Source organism: Garra rufa, chromosome 16, assembly GCF_049309525.1.
Source record: "Garra rufa chromosome 16, GarRuf1.0, whole genome shotgun sequence".
NCBI classification, from domain to species: domain Eukaryota; kingdom Metazoa; phylum Chordata; class Actinopteri; order Cypriniformes; family Cyprinidae; genus Garra; species Garra rufa.
This window is the reverse complement of record NC_133376.1, coordinates 27,856,857-27,878,817: the sequence shown is the minus strand read 5'-3', so window position 1 is coordinate 27,878,817 and position 21,961 is coordinate 27,856,857. Positions and strand designations below refer to the sequence as shown.

The 21,961-nt window shown below is 36.5% G+C and overlaps 3 protein-coding genes across 4 annotated transcripts; 2 read left to right on the top strand and 1 right to left on the bottom strand.

Annotated features, from left to right (window-relative positions):
• Positions 1–3,420: 3,420 nt before the first annotated feature.
• On the top strand, positions 3,421–5,890 carry hnrnpa0b (heterogeneous nuclear ribonucleoprotein A0b). The gene is made up of 2 exons (XM_073820770.1): positions 3,421–4,561; positions 5,699–5,890. Exon 1 carries the CDS (start codon positions 3,475–3,477, stop codon positions 4,426–4,428), a length of 954 nt encoding a protein of 317 aa, XP_073676871.1. The 5' UTR covers positions 3,421–3,474; the 3' UTR covers positions 4,429–4,561; positions 5,699–5,890.
• A 3,470-nt stretch (positions 5,891–9,360) lies between these two features.
• Positions 9,361–10,799, top strand: hnrnpa0l (heterogeneous nuclear ribonucleoprotein A0, like). The gene has a single exon (XM_073820275.1). It carries the CDS (start codon positions 9,424–9,426, stop codon positions 10,318–10,320), a length of 897 nt encoding a protein of 298 aa, XP_073676376.1. The 5' UTR covers positions 9,361–9,423; the 3' UTR covers positions 10,321–10,799.
• Positions 10,800–12,031: 1,232 nt separating this feature from the next.
• Positions 12,032–21,813, bottom strand: gsr (glutathione reductase). 2 transcript variants are annotated; one of them, XM_073820337.1, is made up of 14 exons: positions 21,605–21,813; positions 21,087–21,240; positions 20,831–20,857; positions 20,643–20,731; positions 18,619–18,688; positions 17,889–18,036; positions 17,735–17,789; positions 17,551–17,650; positions 17,377–17,463; positions 17,059–17,226; positions 16,031–16,142; positions 14,957–15,088; positions 13,952–14,085; positions 12,032–12,738 (listed from the first exon to the last, which is right to left on the bottom strand). In XM_073820337.1, the coding sequence occupies exons 1-14, from the start codon at positions 21,667–21,669 to the stop codon at positions 12,589–12,591; spliced, it is 1,491 nt and encodes a 496-aa protein (XP_073676438.1). In that variant the 5' UTR covers positions 21,670–21,813; the 3' UTR covers positions 12,032–12,588. The 2 variants fall into 2 exon arrangements, with proteins under 2 accessions (XP_073676438.1, XP_073676437.1); XM_073820336.1 differs by lacking the exon at positions 21,605–21,813 and adding an exon at positions 21,456–21,583 and having other exon boundaries at positions 21,087–21,356.
• Positions 21,814–21,961: the final 148 nt, after the last annotated feature.

The following is a 21,961-nucleotide window of genomic DNA, read 5'->3' as shown; positions in this document are numbered from 1 at the left end:
AGTCTCTTTAGTCATGGTGACATGCAAAAATATATTTGGAGATCTAAATGAAATTATAAGCAGTAAAAGTCTATAAGCAATTATTTGTGACCCAAAACCAATCTTAAGTCGCTGGGGTATATTTGTAGCAATAGCCAAAAATACTTTGTATGGGTCAAAATTATTGATTTTTCTTTTATGCCAAAAATCATTAGGAAATTATGTAAAAATCATATTCCATGAAGATTCCTACTGTAAATATATCAAAATGTAATTTTGATTAGTAATATGCATTGTTAAGAACTTAATTTGGACAACTTTAAAGGTGATTTTCTCAGTATTTTGATTTTTTTGCACCCTCAGATTCCAGATTTTCAAATAGTTGTATCTCGGTCAAATATCGTCCTATCCTGACAAACCATACATCCATGGAAAGCTTAATTATTGAGCTTTCAGATGATGTATACATCTCAGTTTTGTCAAATTTAACCTTATGACTGGTTTTGTGGTCCAGGGTCACATTTATAAGCAAGTATCTTTGCCTTGAAAATTGAGTAATTGAGTAAAAGCTGAACATTTAACAGATCATATGGAAAATCAACAGACAATTGAGCATACCTTTCTTCAGCAACACATCTAACATTTAAGAATAAAACACAAAACTGTTATGATGGTTTTATGTAGTGATTGGATGGTATATACCAGATACAATACCGTTCAAAGGTGTACAGTTGATAAGATTGTTTTGTGTTTTCAATAAAGTGTTTCATGAGGATTCTTTGATGAACAGAGAATTCAAAAGAACAACTATTTGTGAGGGTTTGTTTCAGTACTGCCCTTGGTATGAAGGAAATTGTAATAAACAACGGTTATGAATCAGCATATAGGAATGAGATATTTGGAATTACATCAACTATAGCACATTGAAAAAGAAGATTGGTTATTGACTTCAGGAAGTGTAAGGTTGGAGGGAGTTACACATCAATCGGCATTCATGGGGTTCCTGGGGAGCTTTGAGATTGAGTTGGCAGACAACATTGCCCTATTTACACCTGGTAATAACATCCCTCATGGGTGACCTGATCACAAGCACTGAACAGATTTTTAAATGTTAAATACCAGATGAAAACAGAAGCTATGAGTCACATCCTCATACTTCTTGTGTCCTTTGGCTATAAGTAATGCATTTCTATCTTAGTGTATTAAATTATACTTAGAATATTGCATATCTAAAGTCTTTAGGTCAATTCAAAAAATGCAGCCATAACAGCTTGAAACCTCACCCTCGCACTTAGACGATGAGTGTGTTTTGCATATAAAAAGGGGAGAGCAGTCTCATACAAAGACATAATCTCCACCCATCAGCATTAAGTGTCACCAAATATCTGTAAAGTGCTGGCTCCAGACACTTCAACTGTTATGGAAATCTCGACTATCAGTTCCTATTGCTCATGCTGAGGGGATAACTCATGCATTTGTTCCCTCAATGAATGAAACTCAGCAAATTTGCAAAGAAAATTCAGTTTTGTCTTGCAAGAAAAATATGGGTCATTGCCCAGAATTGGTGCAAACTGTTGTCCCACAAACAAAGAACACATTTAAAAAGATCCAAACCATAAATGTTTACTAAGATCATTCTATTATCTATTGAAACTCACAATAATATTTAAAGTATCAGTAAGCTTATGGAATCATCATTTTGTGGGTACTTTTACTTTTTTTACCCTAATCCCTAAATTTCAACTTGAATATTGAATGATATGAATGATATTAAATGATTTTTTTCACTTTTTTTCTGCAATTAAGCACACTTTTTTTAGGAGTTTTTCCATAATATTTAGTTTTTATGTGTTATCATATATCACTGTTTAGAACTGTGCTAGCATCTTTGAACTGGGCTCAGAAGTATCTAAAATTGTCACTATACCGAAACATTTGGTGGAGTTTCAGTAGTGGGATCATTGATCTTTTTGGGTGTTAACTCATAAATTTGTTACTACTGAAACAGTCACCACCAAAACATGTCATTATTGTTTCAACAGTGACAAAAAGGACACATAATACTCATATTTTGGGGAATTAAAAAATGTTAGTACAGTTATGCAATTTTATTTGTATTTTAGTATGTTTTATAAGTGTTTTAGTATGTGGGTTAAAATTCTCTTATGTGATGTATTCGCTCTCAAAGCATTACTGTCACTACCGAAAATGTGCAGTCACAAATGAAACGTGATGTTTATTCAAAAATAAATTATGCTGAATTATCAACTAAGATGCTATGGTTAGATGTTCAAATTAATGAATCCTTAACTTTGAAATCAGTATGATCAACTTTTTGCCTTTTACAACGAATTTGGATTCAGATTACAATAAATCTCATAAAGTACACTTGAAATATTGTTAAAAATGCAATTGTTATTATAAAAAATGTTAATAAAATAGCGAACAAATATATTTACAATGTAAATGTAAGCTAAATCTTCATAGGTCAGTATAACTCTTCCAATTAAATTGTTATTATGTGTTTCAGTACTGACAAATTTGGGGAGAGGACAAATATTCCAAAACTTTCTGAAAATACAATATGAGAATTAACTGCACAATTACTAAAAATGTGTACCTTGGATATTATACAATTTACAAACGTACACATTTTTTGGAATAAGACACTTTTGTTTCAGGAAGTTTCCAACTCTGACTTTGGAACAATTCTGTAGAATGGTGGCCCATGTATATTTTTTGTATGTATGTTAGTGTGCACATAGGCCTATAGCCTACATCAGTGAATATAAATGATGTAAAAAAAAAAATTGTTTGTTTAACTATTTCATGTTACTACTGTAATCGATAAAACTACCTCACCTATTAATTTTCTTAGACAAATAAAGTTGCCATCATTAATTATTTATGATGATGTGGATGATAGTCAGTGTCAGAAAATTATTTAGGCCACAAAGAGTGACACAAATGCCCCAGAAACAGTAAAATGTAGTGAATCATAGTGAATCTTTCTGTCTATTGCCAGCAATCTGTTTCATAATTTTTAATTGCATCTACCTTTTTAGTTTTAGATATCTGTATTGATTTTCTCAGAGGTGATTGTTGAATGTGGAAATAATAGAGCTGTTCAGGTTCTAGTTCTATAACCCTGTAGAGTATTAGCATTTTTATAGAAAAAATCTATAGCCTAAGGGTTTTTAAAATTTAAGTTTTGGACATATGAGTAAAAACGTCTGTGGTTAGCATTATCTAAAGTGACTTTAACATTTTGTGCTATTACATAAATTACAAATGGTCAAACTTTTATATTTTATATGTTAGGCTATATGTTAGAAAAAATGTTGTAATGCTGTAACACAATTCCACAATGCCCGCCTTTTTCCAGGAAAAGGGGCGGGTCTTACTGCAGGAGAGAACATTGCGTCACGACCGCAGTCATTTTAAAAAAGGCCCTTTCTTCACTGTTGAGTCGTTACAGCGGTCTAACGGAGTGATATGTCAGGAATGGAGCAGCTTTGCAAACTTTTCGTTGGCGGCCTGAACGTCCAAACAACTAACGATGGCCTACGCGCTCATTTTGAACAGTACGGTAAACTAACGGACTGCGTGGTGGTCCAAAACGACCAACTTCAGCGGTCTCGTTGTTTCGGCTTCGTAACCTACTCCACCTCAGAGGAGGCTGATGCAGCAATGGCCGCCAGGCCACATGTGGTAGACGGTAAAACCGTGGAGCTGAAGAGAGCCGTGGCTCGAGAAGACGCCGGGAAGCCCGAAGCTCTTGCCAAAGTCAAGAAGATATTCGTCGGGGGTCTAAAAGAAGACATCGAGGAAAACACCCTCACCGAGTATTTCTCGCAGTTCGGCATGATTGAGAAATCCGAAGTCATCACCGACAAAGACACCGGCAAGAAACGTGGGTTCGGCTTTGTTCACTTCGAAGACAATGACTCAGCCGACAAAGCCGTCGTGCTCAAGTTCCACATGATCAACGGACACAAAGTGGAGGTCAAGAAAGCGCTCACGAAGCAAGAGATCCAGGCCGCCGGTGGAGCTCGGGGCGGCAGGGGGAGAGGAGGAGGAAGAGGTATGGGCCGTAATCAAAATGGCTTCGGCGGCGGGAGAGGAGGCTACGGCGGCTACGGGGGTGGTTATGGCGGAGGCTACGGCAGCAGTGATGGCGGCTACGGCGGCGGCTATGGAAGCGGTGGCTACGGAGGAGGCTACGGGGGTGGATACGGAGGAGGCTACGGCGACCAGATGGGAAGCTATGGCGGTGGTAACGGTTACAGTGACTTTGGCAGCGGATACGGCCAGCAGTCCTCCGGCTACGGCCCCATGAAAGGAGCTAACGCGTATGCCGGCAGAAGCGGAGCCCCTTACCCCCGTGGCGGCGGCGGCGGCGGCAGCAGCGGAGCTGGTTACGGCAGAGGTGGCTATGGAAGCTACTAAAGCTGGTTGGGAAAAGACTCGGAAAGCTGTCCCCCTAGGTTCTCTCGGTTTCCACATTGGGCTCATTCACCCGGCCATGCAAGAGATGGCGGACACTGTGAAAGCATACCTTAAAGACCTCAATTCTTAACAGGTAGGAAGAAGATCTCTTCCCAGAAACCTGACTTGCTCGACCAGCTTTAGTTGTAGGACATGTTCTATTAAATATATTATATCATTTATTTTCCACGTTTTAGGGCGTGCAGCAAAGTTGGCCCTGATTGCTTGCTTTCTTTTCTTTTTCTTTTTTTAAGATGCGAATTGTTCGTAACCCATTCGTTTTAAAATTCAGTTCTGTTTAACACTGGCGATTTGTTGTCAAAATGCATTCTCAGTAGACCTGTTTTCTATATAAACTGTTGCCTAGCTTTGTCATGGGGGATTAACGCATGCAGTTTTGAGTTTGTGTTCGTCTGTATAAAACCCACCACGAGTTTTTTCCAAACTAGTTTATCATGATGGGATAGATTAGAGTACGTCTTTTATTTTGTAAACCAGCGCAGAAACCCACTCGTGGAGTTCAGTTCAACGCTGTATAAGCATCATTACTTCCAACATTCTCTTGTGTATTGTATATTATGTCTTCAGATCAATCCAGTATTGTTAAACATTGATATGCAATTGTATGTTACTTTTTAAATAAAAGTTTCACAGCTTAATTATCCTTTCAGACGGCGTTTTGGCTGATAGACTTTAAATGAGGGTTTTCCACCACACTTCAGATCGTCATTAAAGCATATACATGTAGTTGCATTACTACTTAACACTGCCCCACATTCAGTGGTCTAAGTATATATTTATATATAGTGTTTATGGTTTATATTTACTCTTGATTCCCAAATATAGGTGTTCTTTCAGTTATTCCAGTACTTCAAAATAGCTGTAGCAGTTTGTTTGTACAGGGAACCTGTTCAGTACCTGGGTTCGATTGTGATAGGACTGAAATATCTCATTAGGATATCATCCTGCGATCTAGGTATGTAATCAACCTGTCTTCACTACGTGTTGGTCAAGTATTACTATTTTTCTTAAATGGATTATATTTATTCCTTAAGTTTTTAATTAGTCTCCATAAGTGGACTTGTGAACTGGTGCGATGGAATTTGGGTTTGTAACACCGCGGCTTATTAGGGCCTTGACTTAAAGGATTTTTTTTATTTTGTTCTTAAAGCAAATTTTTGTTTTATCTTGCATGACTAATGTGTTCTCTTTTTCCTGTCTTCCATCCCAGGCAACCTTGGGTGCCGGACTCTACCCACATCAACTGTGGCCATGGAGTTTGGTTATCTACATGATCCACAGAGTAATTAAGGTTTTAATAATGAAGGACTGGTGAAGTGGTTATGATGTGGAATTTTTAATGTCTTTTTTAAATCTGATATTTTATAAGTGTTTACATTTTTATAATAAAAAATTGAAACTATTTTTTGTTTTGTTTTTTCCTGTGACTCATGTGCGATATGTAGGGATGGAGAGGGAGTGAGGATTAATTGGAGATGGATTTGTGCACATGTGCACAGACAGGTGGTCCAATAGATTAGGCAGGATTTCTAAATGTAAAACAATTACATGTAATTTTACAAGCAATAGGGATATGTGACTTTTAATATGTTTACTATTTAAATAACTTTTCTATTTGAATATTTTAATGTAACTGAATCCTGTGATTTCAAAGCTGAACCTTCATTACTTTAGTCATGACACTTCTTAAATCTAATATTTAGATTTTCTGCTCAAACATTTGTTGAAAAGATTTTCAGGTTTCTTTGAGTAGGAAGTTTAAAAGAACAGCATTTATTTGAATTTTAATGGTATCAAAATTTATCAAAAGAGAGACATGCTACAAAAAATAGTTTATGAATGATGTAGTGTATAAAGTTACAAAAGCTTTTCATTTTCTAGATAACTCCTGATCTTTGCTGCTTTCTATTTATCAATGAATCTTGAAAAAATGTACTCACCTGCAAATATTGATAATGTTTGAGCAGCAAATCAACATATTAGAATGATTTCAGAAGGATGCGACACTGAAGACAAGTAATGATGCTGAAAATGTGATTTTGATCACGGGAATAAATTACATTTTAAAATGTGTTCAAAAAAGCATAAAATATTTCATAATATTACTGCTTTTGCTGTGTTTTGGGTCAAATAAACGCAGACTTGGTGAGCAGAAGAGACAGATAAGAACATTACTGTTCAAATAGTTGACTGGTAGTGTATGTGATCTTTTGTCCAATCTCTTCATTTTATATGTACCATATATGCTTAAGCTTGGGTAGTAGTTTTAACTAATTTAAGACTGTCTAACATACTCACCTCATTATTTGCTAGCTTGTCTAAATGATGGCATCCTTTGAATAATAAAAAAAAAAAACACTTTAAATTAAAAGTTATATCTTCATACAACAGGTGTGCATATAAACACTTGAGTGAATGATAAAATTGCGCTGTCCTAGTTTGGCTTACTTTCAAAAATAAGTGACCCTGGACCATTGGTTCCCAACCATGGTCCTGGAGGTCCCCAAACACTGCATGTTTTCCATGTCTCCTTTATCAAAGGATAACCTGATTCAGAGGATCAGCTCATTAGTAGAGACTCCAAGACCTGAAAAGGGTCAGACAAAAGAGTGATGCAAAATGTGCAGTATTGGGGGGGCCTCCAGGAACGTGGTTGCCTTGTCATAAGCGTCAATTTAAAAAAAAAAAAAAAAAAATGTATACATCATCTGAAAGTTGAATAAATACGTTTTCCATTGATGCATGGTTATGATAGGACAATATATATATGACCAAGATAAAACTTTTTAAAAATTCAGGAATCTGAGGGTGCAAAAAAAAAAAAAAAACCTTTAAGGTTGTCCAAATTAAGTTCTTAGCAATGCATATTACTAATCAAAAATTAAATTTACAAAATAAATCCATAGAACGTGATCTTTACTTAATATCCTGATGTTTTTTGGCATAAAAGAAAAATCAATCATTTTGACACATACTGCTGCTTAGGACTGGTTTTGTGATCCAGGGTCAAATATGTCAACCAAGTTGAGGCCTATACAAGCCTAGAATTTGCTCATAGTGTTTTCAGGCTATTCTACAAAAAATATACAATTTTCTTAATCAAAATATACTTTTGGAATCACTGAAACACACTTCAGTGAAAAAAAAAAAAACTTTTTTATTGCAAATTGTACACGAGACAGGGACCATTTAACAACATAAGGCACATCCACCATAAATAAAAAGAATAATCAACAAATAAAACAAATAAAAATACTTACACTCACATCAATAATAGCTACAGTGAGGGGGGAAACACACATGGAGCAAGAATCAATAGAAGTACATACACAAAGAAAATTATTAAAAAATTGATTACATTTCTTCTATTTGCATGTATGAATATGATACGTATTTACCCTTGTGTACAGTAGACAGTAGCTCATCAAGATGTGTATAAACTGGCCATAAACCTGTAAAATGTCTTTATTCCAGTGTTTTAAAACTAAGGCTAAGACAGGATTTACCTTTGTAAGAGGGTTTAAAGTTCATAATTCTATTGTGTGTTTTGCCTGATTTTTTAGATTTTGAAAATGTACCACTGGACACTTCCTGGGATTTTAAAAATGTATTTTAAAGAAATTGCACTGAAAGATGATTGAGTGCTACAATACTGAGTGTAACAAGAAAGTGTATTTTACTATGTACTAAAATCAAACCTTTTAAATCCCCTGCTTTTCCTGGATTCAGAATAGAACAAAAAATTTGCTTCTTTCAAGTTCACATATACGTTTCATCTTTTTAAAAATCATAGGCCTGGTTTCGAAAGCAGGGTTTAGACTAAGTCAGGATTAGGCCATAGCTCAATTAGGACATTTAAGTAATTTTTATAAACATGCCTTAAAATATATCAATGCCTTTGTTTTGTCTCAAGATAAACAAAAAAAATTCTAAGATCAATCAGTGCAAGTTTCTTTCACTTGAAACAGCTCAGACTTTTTAGTGTGGGACTAGATTTAAGCCTTGTCTATGAAACCAGGGGAATATGTTTTTCATAAAACCGGTGTGCATATAATCACTGATGGAGTGAATAATCATCAAGTTGCACTGTCCTAGTTTGGCCTACTTTCAAACACATATATCATTTTTAACTGTGCCACAACGTGATTAGTGTAAGACATAAAGACCAAGTGTAGGCCTATACAGGTCTAGAGTTTGTTTATGTTTCCAGGCTATTCTACAAAAAATATATATACTTTTTAATATCACTGAAACACACTTGTGCTTAGTGTATAGTAGTTTGGCTCACCAAGATGCTTATGAATCACCATCCTAGTATGGTAACCTTGCTATAAACCTGTAAATGTCTTTATTCCAGTGTTATCCCAGGATTTAACTTTGTAAGGGGATTTAAAAGTTCATACATCTATTTGTGTCTGTTTCACCTGATTTTTTTTTTTTTTTTTTTTTTTAGAAATTTACCACTGGTCACTTCCTGTGATTTAAAAAAATATATATTTTAAAGAAATTGCACTCAAAGATTATTTAATACTACAATACTTTGAACAATAAAGTATATTTTACTATAGAAATGGTCATGGTCTACTCTAGAAAATCAGACTTTTTTTAAAGGCTATTTCCTGGATTCAGAATAGAACGGCATTTGCAACAAAAACGTAGCTGCTGTCAAGTTCACATAAAAGTTTAATCTTTCCAAAAATTAGTTTGTTTTTAATCCAAAGCGAATAGATTCACAAATTAGCTTTGATACATCTCAGCCCCCAATGCGCGTTGCTAATTGAGGATGGGTTTGAGCTAAGTGCTTTACTTTGTAGCCAATCAGAGCACGCTACGTGCACGTTGACGCGCACAAAAGGCACCGCCTCCGCGTTTCAAACGCATTGATTTCTTTCTTCCGTTGCGCGTGATCTCAGTCAGTTCGTCCATTGTAAGAAAATGACTAACCAGCTTTGTAAACTGTTTGTTGGCGGCCTGAACGTCCAAACTACCGATGAAGGCTTGCGGGCACATTTCGAACAATACGGACAGCTAACCGACTGCGTAGTGGTGATGAACCAGCCACTGCAGCGCTCCCGGTGTTTCGGCTTTGTAACGTACTCGAGCACTGAGGAAGCGGACGCCGCCATGGCGGCTAGGCCTCATGTCGTGGACGGCAACAACGTGGATCTGAAGCGAGCGGTGGCCCGGGAAGACGCCGGTAAGCCAGAAGCGCTAGCTAAAGTCAAGAAAATATTTGTCGGGGGACTGAAAGACGACATCGAGGACGAACACCTCCAAGATTATTTCTCCCAGTTCGGCTCCATCGAAAAGGCTCAGGTCATCACCGACAAAGACACTGGGAAAAAGCGAGGCTTCGGTTTTGTTTACTTCGAAGACAACGACTCCGCCGATAAAGCCGTCGTGATGAAGTTCCACATGATCAGCGGACACAAGGTGGAGGTGAAGAAGGCGCTCACCAAACAAGAGATGCAAGCTACCGGCGGTCGCGGCGGCAGGGGAGGCCGAGGAATGGGCCGGGGCAGCGGCGGCTATGGCGGCGGAAGGGGCGGTTACTATAGCGATTACGGCTACCAGAACGGCGGATACGGTAACGATGGCAACTACGAAAGCCAAAGTAGCTACGGAGGCGGCTACAGCGACCAGATGTCCAGTGGATACGGCAACGGGAACGGCTACAGTGACTTCGGCGAGGGTTATGGACAGCAGGCTTCTGGTTATGGCGCTATGAAAGCCGGCTACTATTCCGGCAGGAGCAGTGGGCCCTACCCACGCGGAGGCGGAGGCGGTGGTAGTGGTGGATATGGAGGAAGAGGAGCCTATGGTGGATATTAGAAGCACTAATGTGACTCTATAAGCTGTACGTCGTTTTCTTTTCTTATTTTTTTTTTAAAGCAAAATATTTGGACACTGGACTTTCAAAACTAATTGTTTGGTATTGGGTTTAAATGAGAGAATTGTTTTGTGCCATTCATTACCAGTACCAGCAGACACGCGTTGCGTTTTTCTTTGTTTAGATTGAAGTGGTCATGTTTACGCAAGTCAAGCCTGGTGAAACCTCGTAGGCTTCTGTATGATCTGTTTTAGGTTTATTGCCTGTCCATCGTTTGAGATGAAACTCAGGGGTAATGAAATCAAGCAGCTCATTGTTTCACTTCATGACCTCCTTTTTGTTTTTTTTAAATGTAACTTAATTTGTTTTAATGGTGTTACACCGTTCCTATTGTAAAACTGTTTTTAAGTATATTTAATTTGATCCAACAGTGGCCATATAAGCCTTTTAACCATTAAACAAATTCTTTTTCATAAACTCATTTTGTGTGGTCCTTTTTGTTCTCAATGCTAACCATTGTTTCAAATGTTTTATGATCTTCCCATAATGCTTTGAGGTGTCTTTAAGCTCTTGGGCAAACATTCCCTTATTTTGATGCATGTAATCACAAATATGCAATGTGTAGAAACCATAATATACTTGCACTCAAAGAATCCTGAAAAATGCACAAACATGGCATTTTAATAAAATGCAATGCATTAAAACTTCTTGAATTTGAAAATCTGGGTTTAACTTGGTTTGTCTTCTGGGAAACATGTTTAAGTAGCTTCTGAAGGGCAGTACTAAAGTATTTAGGCAAAATAAGAAAAATATACACCTTTTCATGCTGTTCAAATTTTTTTTTTTTTTTTCACCCCTGGCTTAATGCTTGTGTTTCTTTTTGGCGCATCAGAGATGAGCTCACTGAGTTACTCAGTGTGAAAAGATAGATCTTGGAATCACAGTTTTTGTTGGAAAGGGTTCAAATAAACACCAACAAAAAATGGGAGACCTGAAGGATGGGAGACCACGGTGGAACATTCAAGAACAAAATGGTATTAAGAGTCAAGTGTATATGTAAACATTTAAATGGGGAAATAATTTCAACTATTTTCTCTTGTAGACTGTAAATAGCTTTTATGTGAAATACTCTATTCAGGTCAGTACTAAGTAAGTGAAATGCGTTTTATATGATCCCTCTTATTTTGGTAAAATAACACTGCAGATTCTGCAACATGTTTATAAACTTTTGACTTCAACAATGGTTAACAGAGTTTTTTACGTGTTATGCTGCGTGAATGACAACTTCATTGCAAATTAAATGTATTCGAAATGGACATAATTTTTCCGACAATGCCTCATAACATCAGCTGATTAATATAGAATGCTTTTGAATCACCATCACATCTTTTAAAAATATAGTATTTAGAGACTAAGCTTAGCTGACAGCCTTACATTGATATAAAACCTCAACCTGCTTTTATTTGAACCCCTATAGATAAAGGAAGATGCAGATTAAAAGTGTGACTGAAATTCTTCTATAATTTCTGAGTGAAACAATGTTAAATGGAAGCATCTGAGTAAACGTTAAGCAAAAAAATATTATTTGCTAATACCAACATTAGAACATTTCAAATGTTAATTTACATCTGAATATTAATAAAACAACCTTAGTGCCTTGTAAAAATTCAACACACTTTAAGCCTGGGAAGAATTAAAAAATGTCAATATAACTGTTTATGAAAAGTGACAAGTTTATTAAAAGTATATTGACAATGCCAATACAGAAATTAAGAAAAGATCAATTATTAAGGGTCTATGCCCAAATGCTGAACTGTGCATATCCACAAATTTATTTAACATATATTGAGTAAGCACTACTTTTACTACCCATTACTACTGAAAGCAACACTCTGAATCCAACTTTTCAAAAATGTGAAGGTAAAGCAACAGTGTTTGACTATAAACAGATTTAATTTGATTTTTAGCTGTAAAAAATCTTCAAGCCTTAATCTGACCCTGTTCAATCCAACAATAACACCCGTGAAAAATCGGAGTGGTGGGGTACAACAATGCAATGCACAAGAGAGACAGCCTGATGAACCGTTGTAATGTGTCTTTCCTAATCACTGGCAATAATACATGACCCCTGAGATATAACAAACCAAATATATCCTTCTTTTCTTTACAAGATACTAATGTTGGGAGAATAGTCAATGAAATTATATTTTTTATTGTTTAGATTGGAACAAAGCTATTGTGAAGAGTACCATTGGAATATGAACACTTGATTAGCGCAGTGTTACTAGCTCCTCTGAGGATGTCGGGTGGATGGCGATGGTCCTGTCAAAGTCTTCTTTAGTAGCTCCCATGTTAACGGCCACAGCAAAACCCTGAAGCATTTCATCACAGCCAAAACCCTGCATATGAAGACCAACCACCTAAAAAAGAAAAGTGACTTATTGAAAAATGACTTACAGGGGTAGTTCACCCAAAAATGAAAATTAGCCCATTATTTACTCACCATCAAGCCATCATAGGCGTGTATGACTTTGTCTTTCAGACGAATCCAATAGAAGTTATATTAAAAATGTCCTGGCTCTTTCAAGCTTTATCATGGCAATAGGTGAGTGTTTCTCTTCAACAGGTTAAAACAAGTCCAAATAAAGCTCATCCATCCATAATAAATAAAGTGCCTCCTCTGGGTTTTGAATAAAGGCCTCCTGTAGTGATTCAATGCATTTTTGTAAGAAAATAATCCATATTTAAACTCTAATAATCACTTTAATCTAGTTTGCGCTCACTGTTGTACACAGAAGGAGATCTGGGCGGTTGACGTAGGATGCCGGCATTGCAGAAGTGACAAATGCGGACGCACAGGTCAGTAGATCAAAACAAAACAACGCTCAAGAATTAGATGTACAAAACAAGGATTTGTAAAGAAGAATGAGAGTATTTTGATTTAAGCCGAGAGGAGACTGGGTTTCCTTTGCTCCTGCAAACAAACGTTGGTTTTCAATCCTGGTCCTGGGGACCCACTGCTCTGCACATTTTGTATGTATCCCTTATCTGACACACTCCATTAAGTACATGGATCTCTCTCCTAATGAGCTGATGATCTGTATCAGGTGTGTTAAATAAGAGAGACACACAAAATGTGCAGAGCAGTGGGTCCCCAAGATCAGGATTGAAAACCACTGTCCTACGCCATCCGCCCAGGAAGGCTTCCATGTACAACAGTGAGCGCAAGCTAGATTAAAGTGATTATTATGTTTTAAATATGGATATTTTTCTTACAAAAACGCATTGATTCACTACAGGAGGCCTTTATTCACCCCCCGGAGCCGTGTGAGCCATTTTTATTATGGATGGATGTGCTTTATTAGACTTGTTTTGACCTGTTGAAGAGAAACACCCGCCTTTTGCCATGATAAAGCTTGAAAAAGCCAGGACATTTTTAAGTATAACTCTGATTGGATTCGTCTGAAAGAAGAAAGTCATATATGCCTAGGATGGCTTGAGGATGAGTAAATAATGGGATAATTTTCGATTTGGGTGAACTAAGCCTTTAATGTTCAAATCTTTAAAATAAAAATTAATTTTACTCCAAATCCTTCTTGATATTTATGATTGATGGACTGATTTTGACCTTACCTTCTCATTTTGGCCAGCACACACCAACTTCATGATGCACTGACTCTTTTTAGTGGTCATGGCATAATACATGGGAGTGAAAGAAGTGGTATAAACCTTCACATTGTCCTTTCCCCATGTCTTGATTGCTTCATCTGCAAAACATGACATTTTTAATATATTTTTTCTAAGGGTGCTGCAAACCATTAGTTAAGATGTCAATCAGACAGTATACTGAACACACATTAAGACATGCTAAATGGCTGAATTTACAAAAACAAAAAAAAAACGTGAAAAAAAATAGTGTCCGCAATCCCATAAAGTGCATATAGGAAAGGTTTGATGATGATCTAATGACAGTGTGCAAATTAAAAAACAGCCAACAGTTTAAAGGTCCAAATTGCAGTTTCAATGCAGCTTCAAGGGGCTCTACAAGATCCCAGCCGAGGAATAAGGGTCTCATTTTAAAAAAATTAAATAAAATACAAATACAAAAACATAAATGCTTTTTTTTTTTTTAATAAGAATGACAGATCATTTCGAAACTGCAGTTTGGACCTTCAACTCGTTGATCCCCATTGAAGTCCACTATATGGAGAAAAATCTGTTAATGTTTTCCTCAAAAACCTTCATTTCTTTTTGACTGAAGAACATCTTGGATGACATAGAGGTGAGTAAATTATCAGGAATTTTTTTTTCTGTAAATCTGTCCCATATTGCTTTAACAAAAGAACTATTAATTAATTATTTCATTATCAAAGAGATATCTAAGACATTTTTTAATCTAAAATGTTTTTGCAACTCCATGTAACAATTTATATACATAATATGGAATATTTAGATAGATAGATAGATAGATAGATAGATAGATAGATAGATAGATAGATAGATAGATAGATAGATAGATAGATAGATAGATAGATAGATAGATAGATAGATAGATAGATAGATAGATAGATAGATAGATAGATAGATAGATAGATAGATAGATAGATAGATAGAAGCATTATTTGTATGTAAGCTTACCTTCAGTTAGTCCCACTGTACCAATAGGTGGGTGGCTGAACACAACGGTAGGGATGTTATTATAATCGATTTTGGAGTCTGCTTTGCCTTCAAACAGCCGATGAGCAAGCTTTCTGCCAGCAGCAATAGCAACTATCCATGCAAACAAAAACAGAACACAAAAACAGCTTATCAGAAACAAATGAATATACATTACCATCAAACAGATGATTAACGAATTAAAAAAGTGTGATGAATGGTAACCATGTCCAATCTCCTCTGACCAGTTGATGGCGCTAGAGTAACAAAAAATTGACACTGCACAAAATCAACTTCCTTATGTAGAGAGGGTCTGTTGTTTTAAACAATGTGAAAAGTGCAATCTACATAAACCAACTGAATCACAGGAAGACTGAACTTTTAAAGAGATAGTTCACACAAAAATGAAAATTCTGACACTAATTACTCACCCTCATGTTGTTCCAAACTTCTTAAGACCTTTGTTCATCTCCAGAACACAAATTTAGATATTTTTTGATGAAATCCAAGAGCTTTCTGACCCTGGATAAACAGCAATGCAACTGACAAGTTCAATGCCCCGAAAGGTAGTAAGGACATCATTAAAAAAGTCCATATTACATCAGTGGTTCTATGCGAACTATGAGAATACCTTTTGAGCGCAAAGAAAACAAAAATAATGACTTTATTCAAATATTTCTTCTCTTCTCTTCAGTCAGTATTTTATCAATGTCCTTACTACCTTTTTTTGGCTTTGAACGTGTCAGTTGCATTGCTGCCTATGCAGGGTCAGAAAGCTCTCGGATTTTATCAAAAATATCTTAACTTGTGTTCCGAAGGTAAACGAAGGTCTTACAGCTTTGAAACAACATGAGGGTGTGTAAATAAAGACAGAATTTACATTTTTGGGTTAACAATCCATTAAATTGGTTTCTAAGTTACTGAATACTATGCCGAAACAAGAGCACAGTGTATAAAAACGAGCGGTTTTATTTTATGTATTCAAACAAAGCACCTAGGAGATTTTAATCCATGTAAGAGCAAATTCTCCATAAGAATGTGATCCTGAAACCATACCAGGTGTAAGAAGAGCTCTCCCACAAACATCTCCAACTGCATAGACACCTGCACGTGTAGTGTTCTGGAACTCATCCACCACGATATGTCCCTTTTCATCAAGCTTCACACCCTATATAACAATACATCCAACTGTTATTCTTACTTTATCGCCAACTGATACAGTGCAAAGATAAATCATACAATAATATCTTGTGTAACTTCTGCGGTTTAAAAGAATGTGTTCAGTTGAACTTTATCAACAGCATCTGGGACATCTTTCACTAATCCCTCAGTTTGTAAAAAGCAAAAATACACTGTGTACACAATGCATTCCAGAGGGTTTAAAAGCAGAGATGTATAGCTTGTGTGTTTGTTAAAGCCTACTTTTTTCATAAAGCATAAATTTTTCTGTACAAAAGGGGATGTCTACATTTCCATTCAGTTTTAGATGGATAAACATCTAGTTGTGCATGAGCAACATAATTCCTGTCAGCAAAAATGTGCACAGACATGGTTGAGAAGTTCACGCAAAAAAAAAAAAAAATCAGTCAATTATTCACCACCTCATATTGTTCCAAACCCATAAGACCTTCATTCATCTTCAGTACACAAATTAAGATATTTTTGATGAAATCTGAGAGCTTAGACAGCAACACAACTAATAAATTGTTGAACAAAGTTGTTATTTTAGTTTTCTGTGCAAACAAAAGTATTCTCGTAGCTTCATAAAATTAAGGTTAAACCACTGATGGACTACACACACAAACTATTTTATCAAAGTCCTTACTACCTTTGAACGTAGTTGTTGCATTGGTGTCTACGCAGGGTCAGGAAGCTCTCGGATTTCATAAAAAAAATCTTAATTTGTGTTCCCAAGAGGTTTTACAGGTTTGAAACGACATGAGGGTGAGTAAATAATGACAGGATTTTCATTTTTGTGTGAACTATCCCTTTAACTTCTGTCATTTTCAAAGCTGTGACGCAACAGAAGTAGTGTCAGTTTCTATTAAAAAAATAATATTAATCAAATTGAAAGTCATTCTTACTATTGAACTGAGATTAAGTCCAGCGGTGTTGGGTTCCCTGCCAATAGCCCAGAGCAGACAATCCACCTCATGGATGGTGTCGCTCTTCTCCTGTGCGTCTTTGTCGTCAGGGTCTTTTGTCACCAGCGTAACAGAAACGCCTTTGTCAGTCTTCTGCACTGACTTCACCTGTGATAATACCAGAATATTTGGATATACTGATATAAAAGACATTTTGGGAGATCGTAACTGGAAATCTGTCAAACAAACTGATATATCACACTGGAAAGATAGGCCAGCTACATAACACCTTACCTTATGATACTCACTACTATTTACCTGAGTGTTTTTCCGTAAGTCAATACCATGATTTTGCAATTCTTTGGTGCAATTTGAGCTTATCAAGGCATCGAAGTTTCTCAGTACCTTGGAAAGAAAGAACACAGACATTGCTTACTTTAGGATATACATGACAGTAGGATTTAGCCAGGTGACAATACATTTGGCTCTTACCCCTCCTTGTCGTATAATGATGGACGTTTTGGACCCTAGAGTGGAAAGGATCCCAGCCATCTCCACAGCAATATATCCTGCCCCAACTATCACGCTACGTCTAGACGGATACAGTGATCGGTTATTTGAGGATAAGCTAAGAAAACCCAATAATATAAGTAGAAATCAGCAATCAATCACTTACTTAGGGCAAGACTCGAGTTCAAAGAATCCATCACTAGTAATACCCAAACTGGCTCCTGCAATAACATTGAAGTTTATAAAAAAAGTTTTTAGCAATGCTGTGAAAAATAAGGAAGCAGAATGAGGTACGGTTTTTGTAACAAACATAAGATCACCTGGAATATCATCCTCACTGACAGTGGACGGGTGGCCGCCAGTGGCGATTAAGATATGAGGAGCTGTGTATTTCTTTCCATTAACTTCGACAGTGGGTTCAGCATCATCTGTGAACCTTGCGTAGCCATGAATGGACTCAATTTTGCCCTGTTTACAACCACAAACAACTTCTCAGTCTTCACATCACAACCAGTTCTCAAGGTTTTAAGAGGTCATACCATTCATTTTCATTATGCATTTTACGTTTTCCCTTAAGGTCCACTTAGCATAGTCAGTTAGCAACATGCTTCTGGTGCTGAGATTTGATTTGGATGAGATACAACTATTTGAAAATCTGGAATCTGAGAGTGCAAAAAAAAATCTAAATATTGAGAAAATCACCTTTAAAGTTGTGCAAATGAAGTTGTTAGCAATGCATATTACTAATCAAAAAGGTTATGATATATTTACAGTAGGAAATTGACTACAGTAGGAAAGACATTGATTGAAAATGTCTTCATGGAACATGATATTTACTTAATATCCTAATGATTTTTGGCATAAAATCGATCATTTTGACCCATACAATGTCTTTTTGGCTACAAATATACCCGTTCTACTTAAGACTGGTTTTGGGGTCCAGGGTCACATATGACTAAAACAAAAACTTTCATTGTAGATATCATATGACCCCTTAAATCCATGCTCATTTTGGTATAAAAAAAAAGGTATTAGGTTATTGCAGCCTACCTTGTCAAGGTTATTCCGGTAAATTTGATTCAGGCGACTAACGTAAGCATCCCTCTTGCGTTTAATGAGTCTGAAAACACAAATACCCAAAGAGTGACCTCTATTCCATTAATTTAGCTTTGTCATGAAACTGAAATCCTGAAAGCTGAACTCTCTACACCATAACTCACCTCTCCTCAAACAAACTACTCCACCTCATGCCTTTGTGTCTGACAGAAACATCCACTTAACACAGTACTGGTAATATATACCACAAAAGGGAAGCAAAACAAATACTGAAAGCTGTAATGAATCAGAGCGTGCGGGAACTTGACTAATCTTTCACAAGAGTAAAGGACAAGTAATCCTTTTTGTAAAACAAATTACCACATCTTCTTACAGAAATAATGTCTCTATGGCAAGCTGCCATTACATGTATCTCTTAAAAACTAATATCATTAGTGATGTTACTAATACTCATTCTTAATTACTGTAAACTAATTACTATTAACCACTAGTAGAATTAGTAGAATAGTAATAGGACCATGAGGTTCCATGGAATACAATGGCAAATACAATTTTCCAGTAATAACAGAATACTAAGTACTATGTTCTGAACAGGATTTGAAATTAAAACCAGCTAACCCACCAAATGTGAGTGCAAATCTACTGTGATGGGTAAGATATAAACTCATTTGCCAATTTGGCTGGTTATGATTCATAAATTATGTCCTCCAACAACAATAGGGTCGCACACTGTGCGAGAAGTGTAAAATTTTTTTTGAATACATTGTTTTCTAAGTGTAACTGGAGACTGCCAAATTCTGCCATGTCAATCACATACAGTTAAGATCAAAAGTATACATACACCTTGCAGAATCTGCAAAATATCAATTATTTTACCAAAATAAGAAAGATCATACAAAATGTTATTTTTTTTATTTAGTACTGATCTGAATAAGATATTTCACATAAAAGATGTTTACAAATAGTCAACAAGAAAAAATAATAGTTGAATTTATTAAAATGACCCTGATCAAAAGTTTACATAAGCTTAATTCTTAATACGGTGTTGTTACATTAATGATACACAGCTGTTTTTTTTTTTTTTTTGTTAAACTGCCCACTCTTCTTCAGAAAAATCATTCATGTCCTAAAAATTCTTTGGTTTTTCAGCATTTTTGTGTATTTGAACCCTTTCCAGCAATGATTGTATGATTTTGAAATCCATCTTTTTACAACTGAGGGATGTATACTATTACAAAAGACTGACACATCAAAAGAAAACTCAATGCATTAAGAAATAGGGGGTAAAAACTTTTTGAATTTGAAGATCAGGGTAAATTTAATTTTAATTTTGTCTTCTGGGAAACATGTAAGTATCTCTTGTACCTTCTAAAGGGCAGTACTAAATGAAAAAAAAAGAAGATATTTAGGTCAAATAAGAAAAATGTACACATATTCATTCTGTTCACAAGTTTACACCCCTGGCAATTAATGCATCGTTTTTCCTTCTGGAGCATTAGTGAGCATTTTAACTTTCCGTAATAGTTGCATATGAGTCCCTCAGTTGTCCTCAGTGTGACAAGATGCATCTCAAAATCATACAGTCATTGTTGGAAATGGTTCAAATACACAAAAAATGCTGAAAAAAAAAAAAAAAAAAAATTTGTAGGACCCGAAGGATTTTTCAGCAGGCAGCAGGCAGTTTAACTGTTCAGGACAAACAAGGGACAACTATATATAAAAAACAACAACAACAACAACAACACAGTATTAAGAATCAAGTGTATGCACATTTTTAGAAAACTATATAGAAAACTATTTTGCTGCAATAACAGAAATATTGAAAAAAAATATACTAGTCACTATTACATTTCTATATTAGTAGTTAAACAGACACTCGAAGCAAATAAATAAGTCCATTTTTCTAGACTTAATGTTGCGATGGCTTGCCATAATCCTAAACATTCCACATTACTATCCACAAAAACCAAACCAAACAACCCAGAAGAAAACCCCCAAGAAAGTGTTATCTTACTTACTGCCAGTTGAAATGTGCTTTTGCTCCCTGAAATCCATAGTCTTCATGATCATGAAGAAACTCTGCATGGGTGGATGCATTCCACATAACCTGGTAGCATGCAAAAGGACAACTTTATAAGTATTTATATTTGACAGCACAGCTCACAATATGCACCTAATCAATTCAAGGATAAAATGGAAAAAATACCTTTTTAGGAACACAACCAACATTCACCTGCAGCAGAAGGGAAAACCAAGTCAATAATATCACCAAACAAAAATGCATAGGTGCTGGAGCAAACCATTACACACAAAAACATCCCACAAAAAGCGCTGGATCTGGAAGGCTTCCCAAAGCACCTCTGTTCATGAGACAACTGCAACTACCAATTAGTCTACATAACTCGTCTAAACATGGCTCTGTGGGAAATGTGGTGTTGCAGGAGTAGGATGGATTTACTCACGCAGGTACCTCCGAGTTTGTGACTCTCGATCACGGCTGCAGTGGCACCGAGTTCAGCCGCCCGCCGCGCACCGGCCAGCCCTCCGGATCCTCCGCCAATCACCAAAAAATCAAAACGCGTGACGGATTCAGAGGCCATGCTGCGACCGAAGAGTCTACGAGAAGATGACAGCGAACGTCCAAGAGTAAGAAAAGACGCTCGCAGTCGAACCACTGGCCTTAATATCTCCATAAGCAGGAAGCCAACACCCCGGCCAACGCAGTAGTTCAACTAATGGGAGGGACGTGAAAGCCTGTGCTTAGTCATTGTGAATTGACACAATAGTGTGTAAATCCCAGAAGCAGATTTGGACAATAGTTACATAGTTACCCATGCTTATTAAAGTCCTTCACTGTCAATCCCATCCCCAACATCCAGGGAGCTGAACTAACTTTGAACTCACTTTGCACCTAGCCATGTTGAAACATACTGCTTTAATTGATTATGGAAATAGTTCAGTTCAGTGAACACAAACTCACCGATGAAGTGCAGCCGTTACAAAAATACCTGTAGCGGAAATCCTTCTGCTGTACATCGTAAACATTATATATAATTAATGAAGCGTGGTTACTTAGAGGTGCTGAGTTATGAACTCTTTCGTGTATAGATGCTGCGCATCTTCGAATTCATACGGTGTTTATAACGGAATGTGTCGATGTAAACGGTGTGAAGTCAGAATAAAAGCACTACACGCTGAGGTAAACTGAGCATGCGCGTTTCAACTTTCCGAGCCACTGAAAAGAAACGCATCATGAGGCGGCATTATATTAATACACTGGAGGGAATGAAAAATACATATAATTATAGCCTACCTTTCAGACATTTGCGGCCAGTTT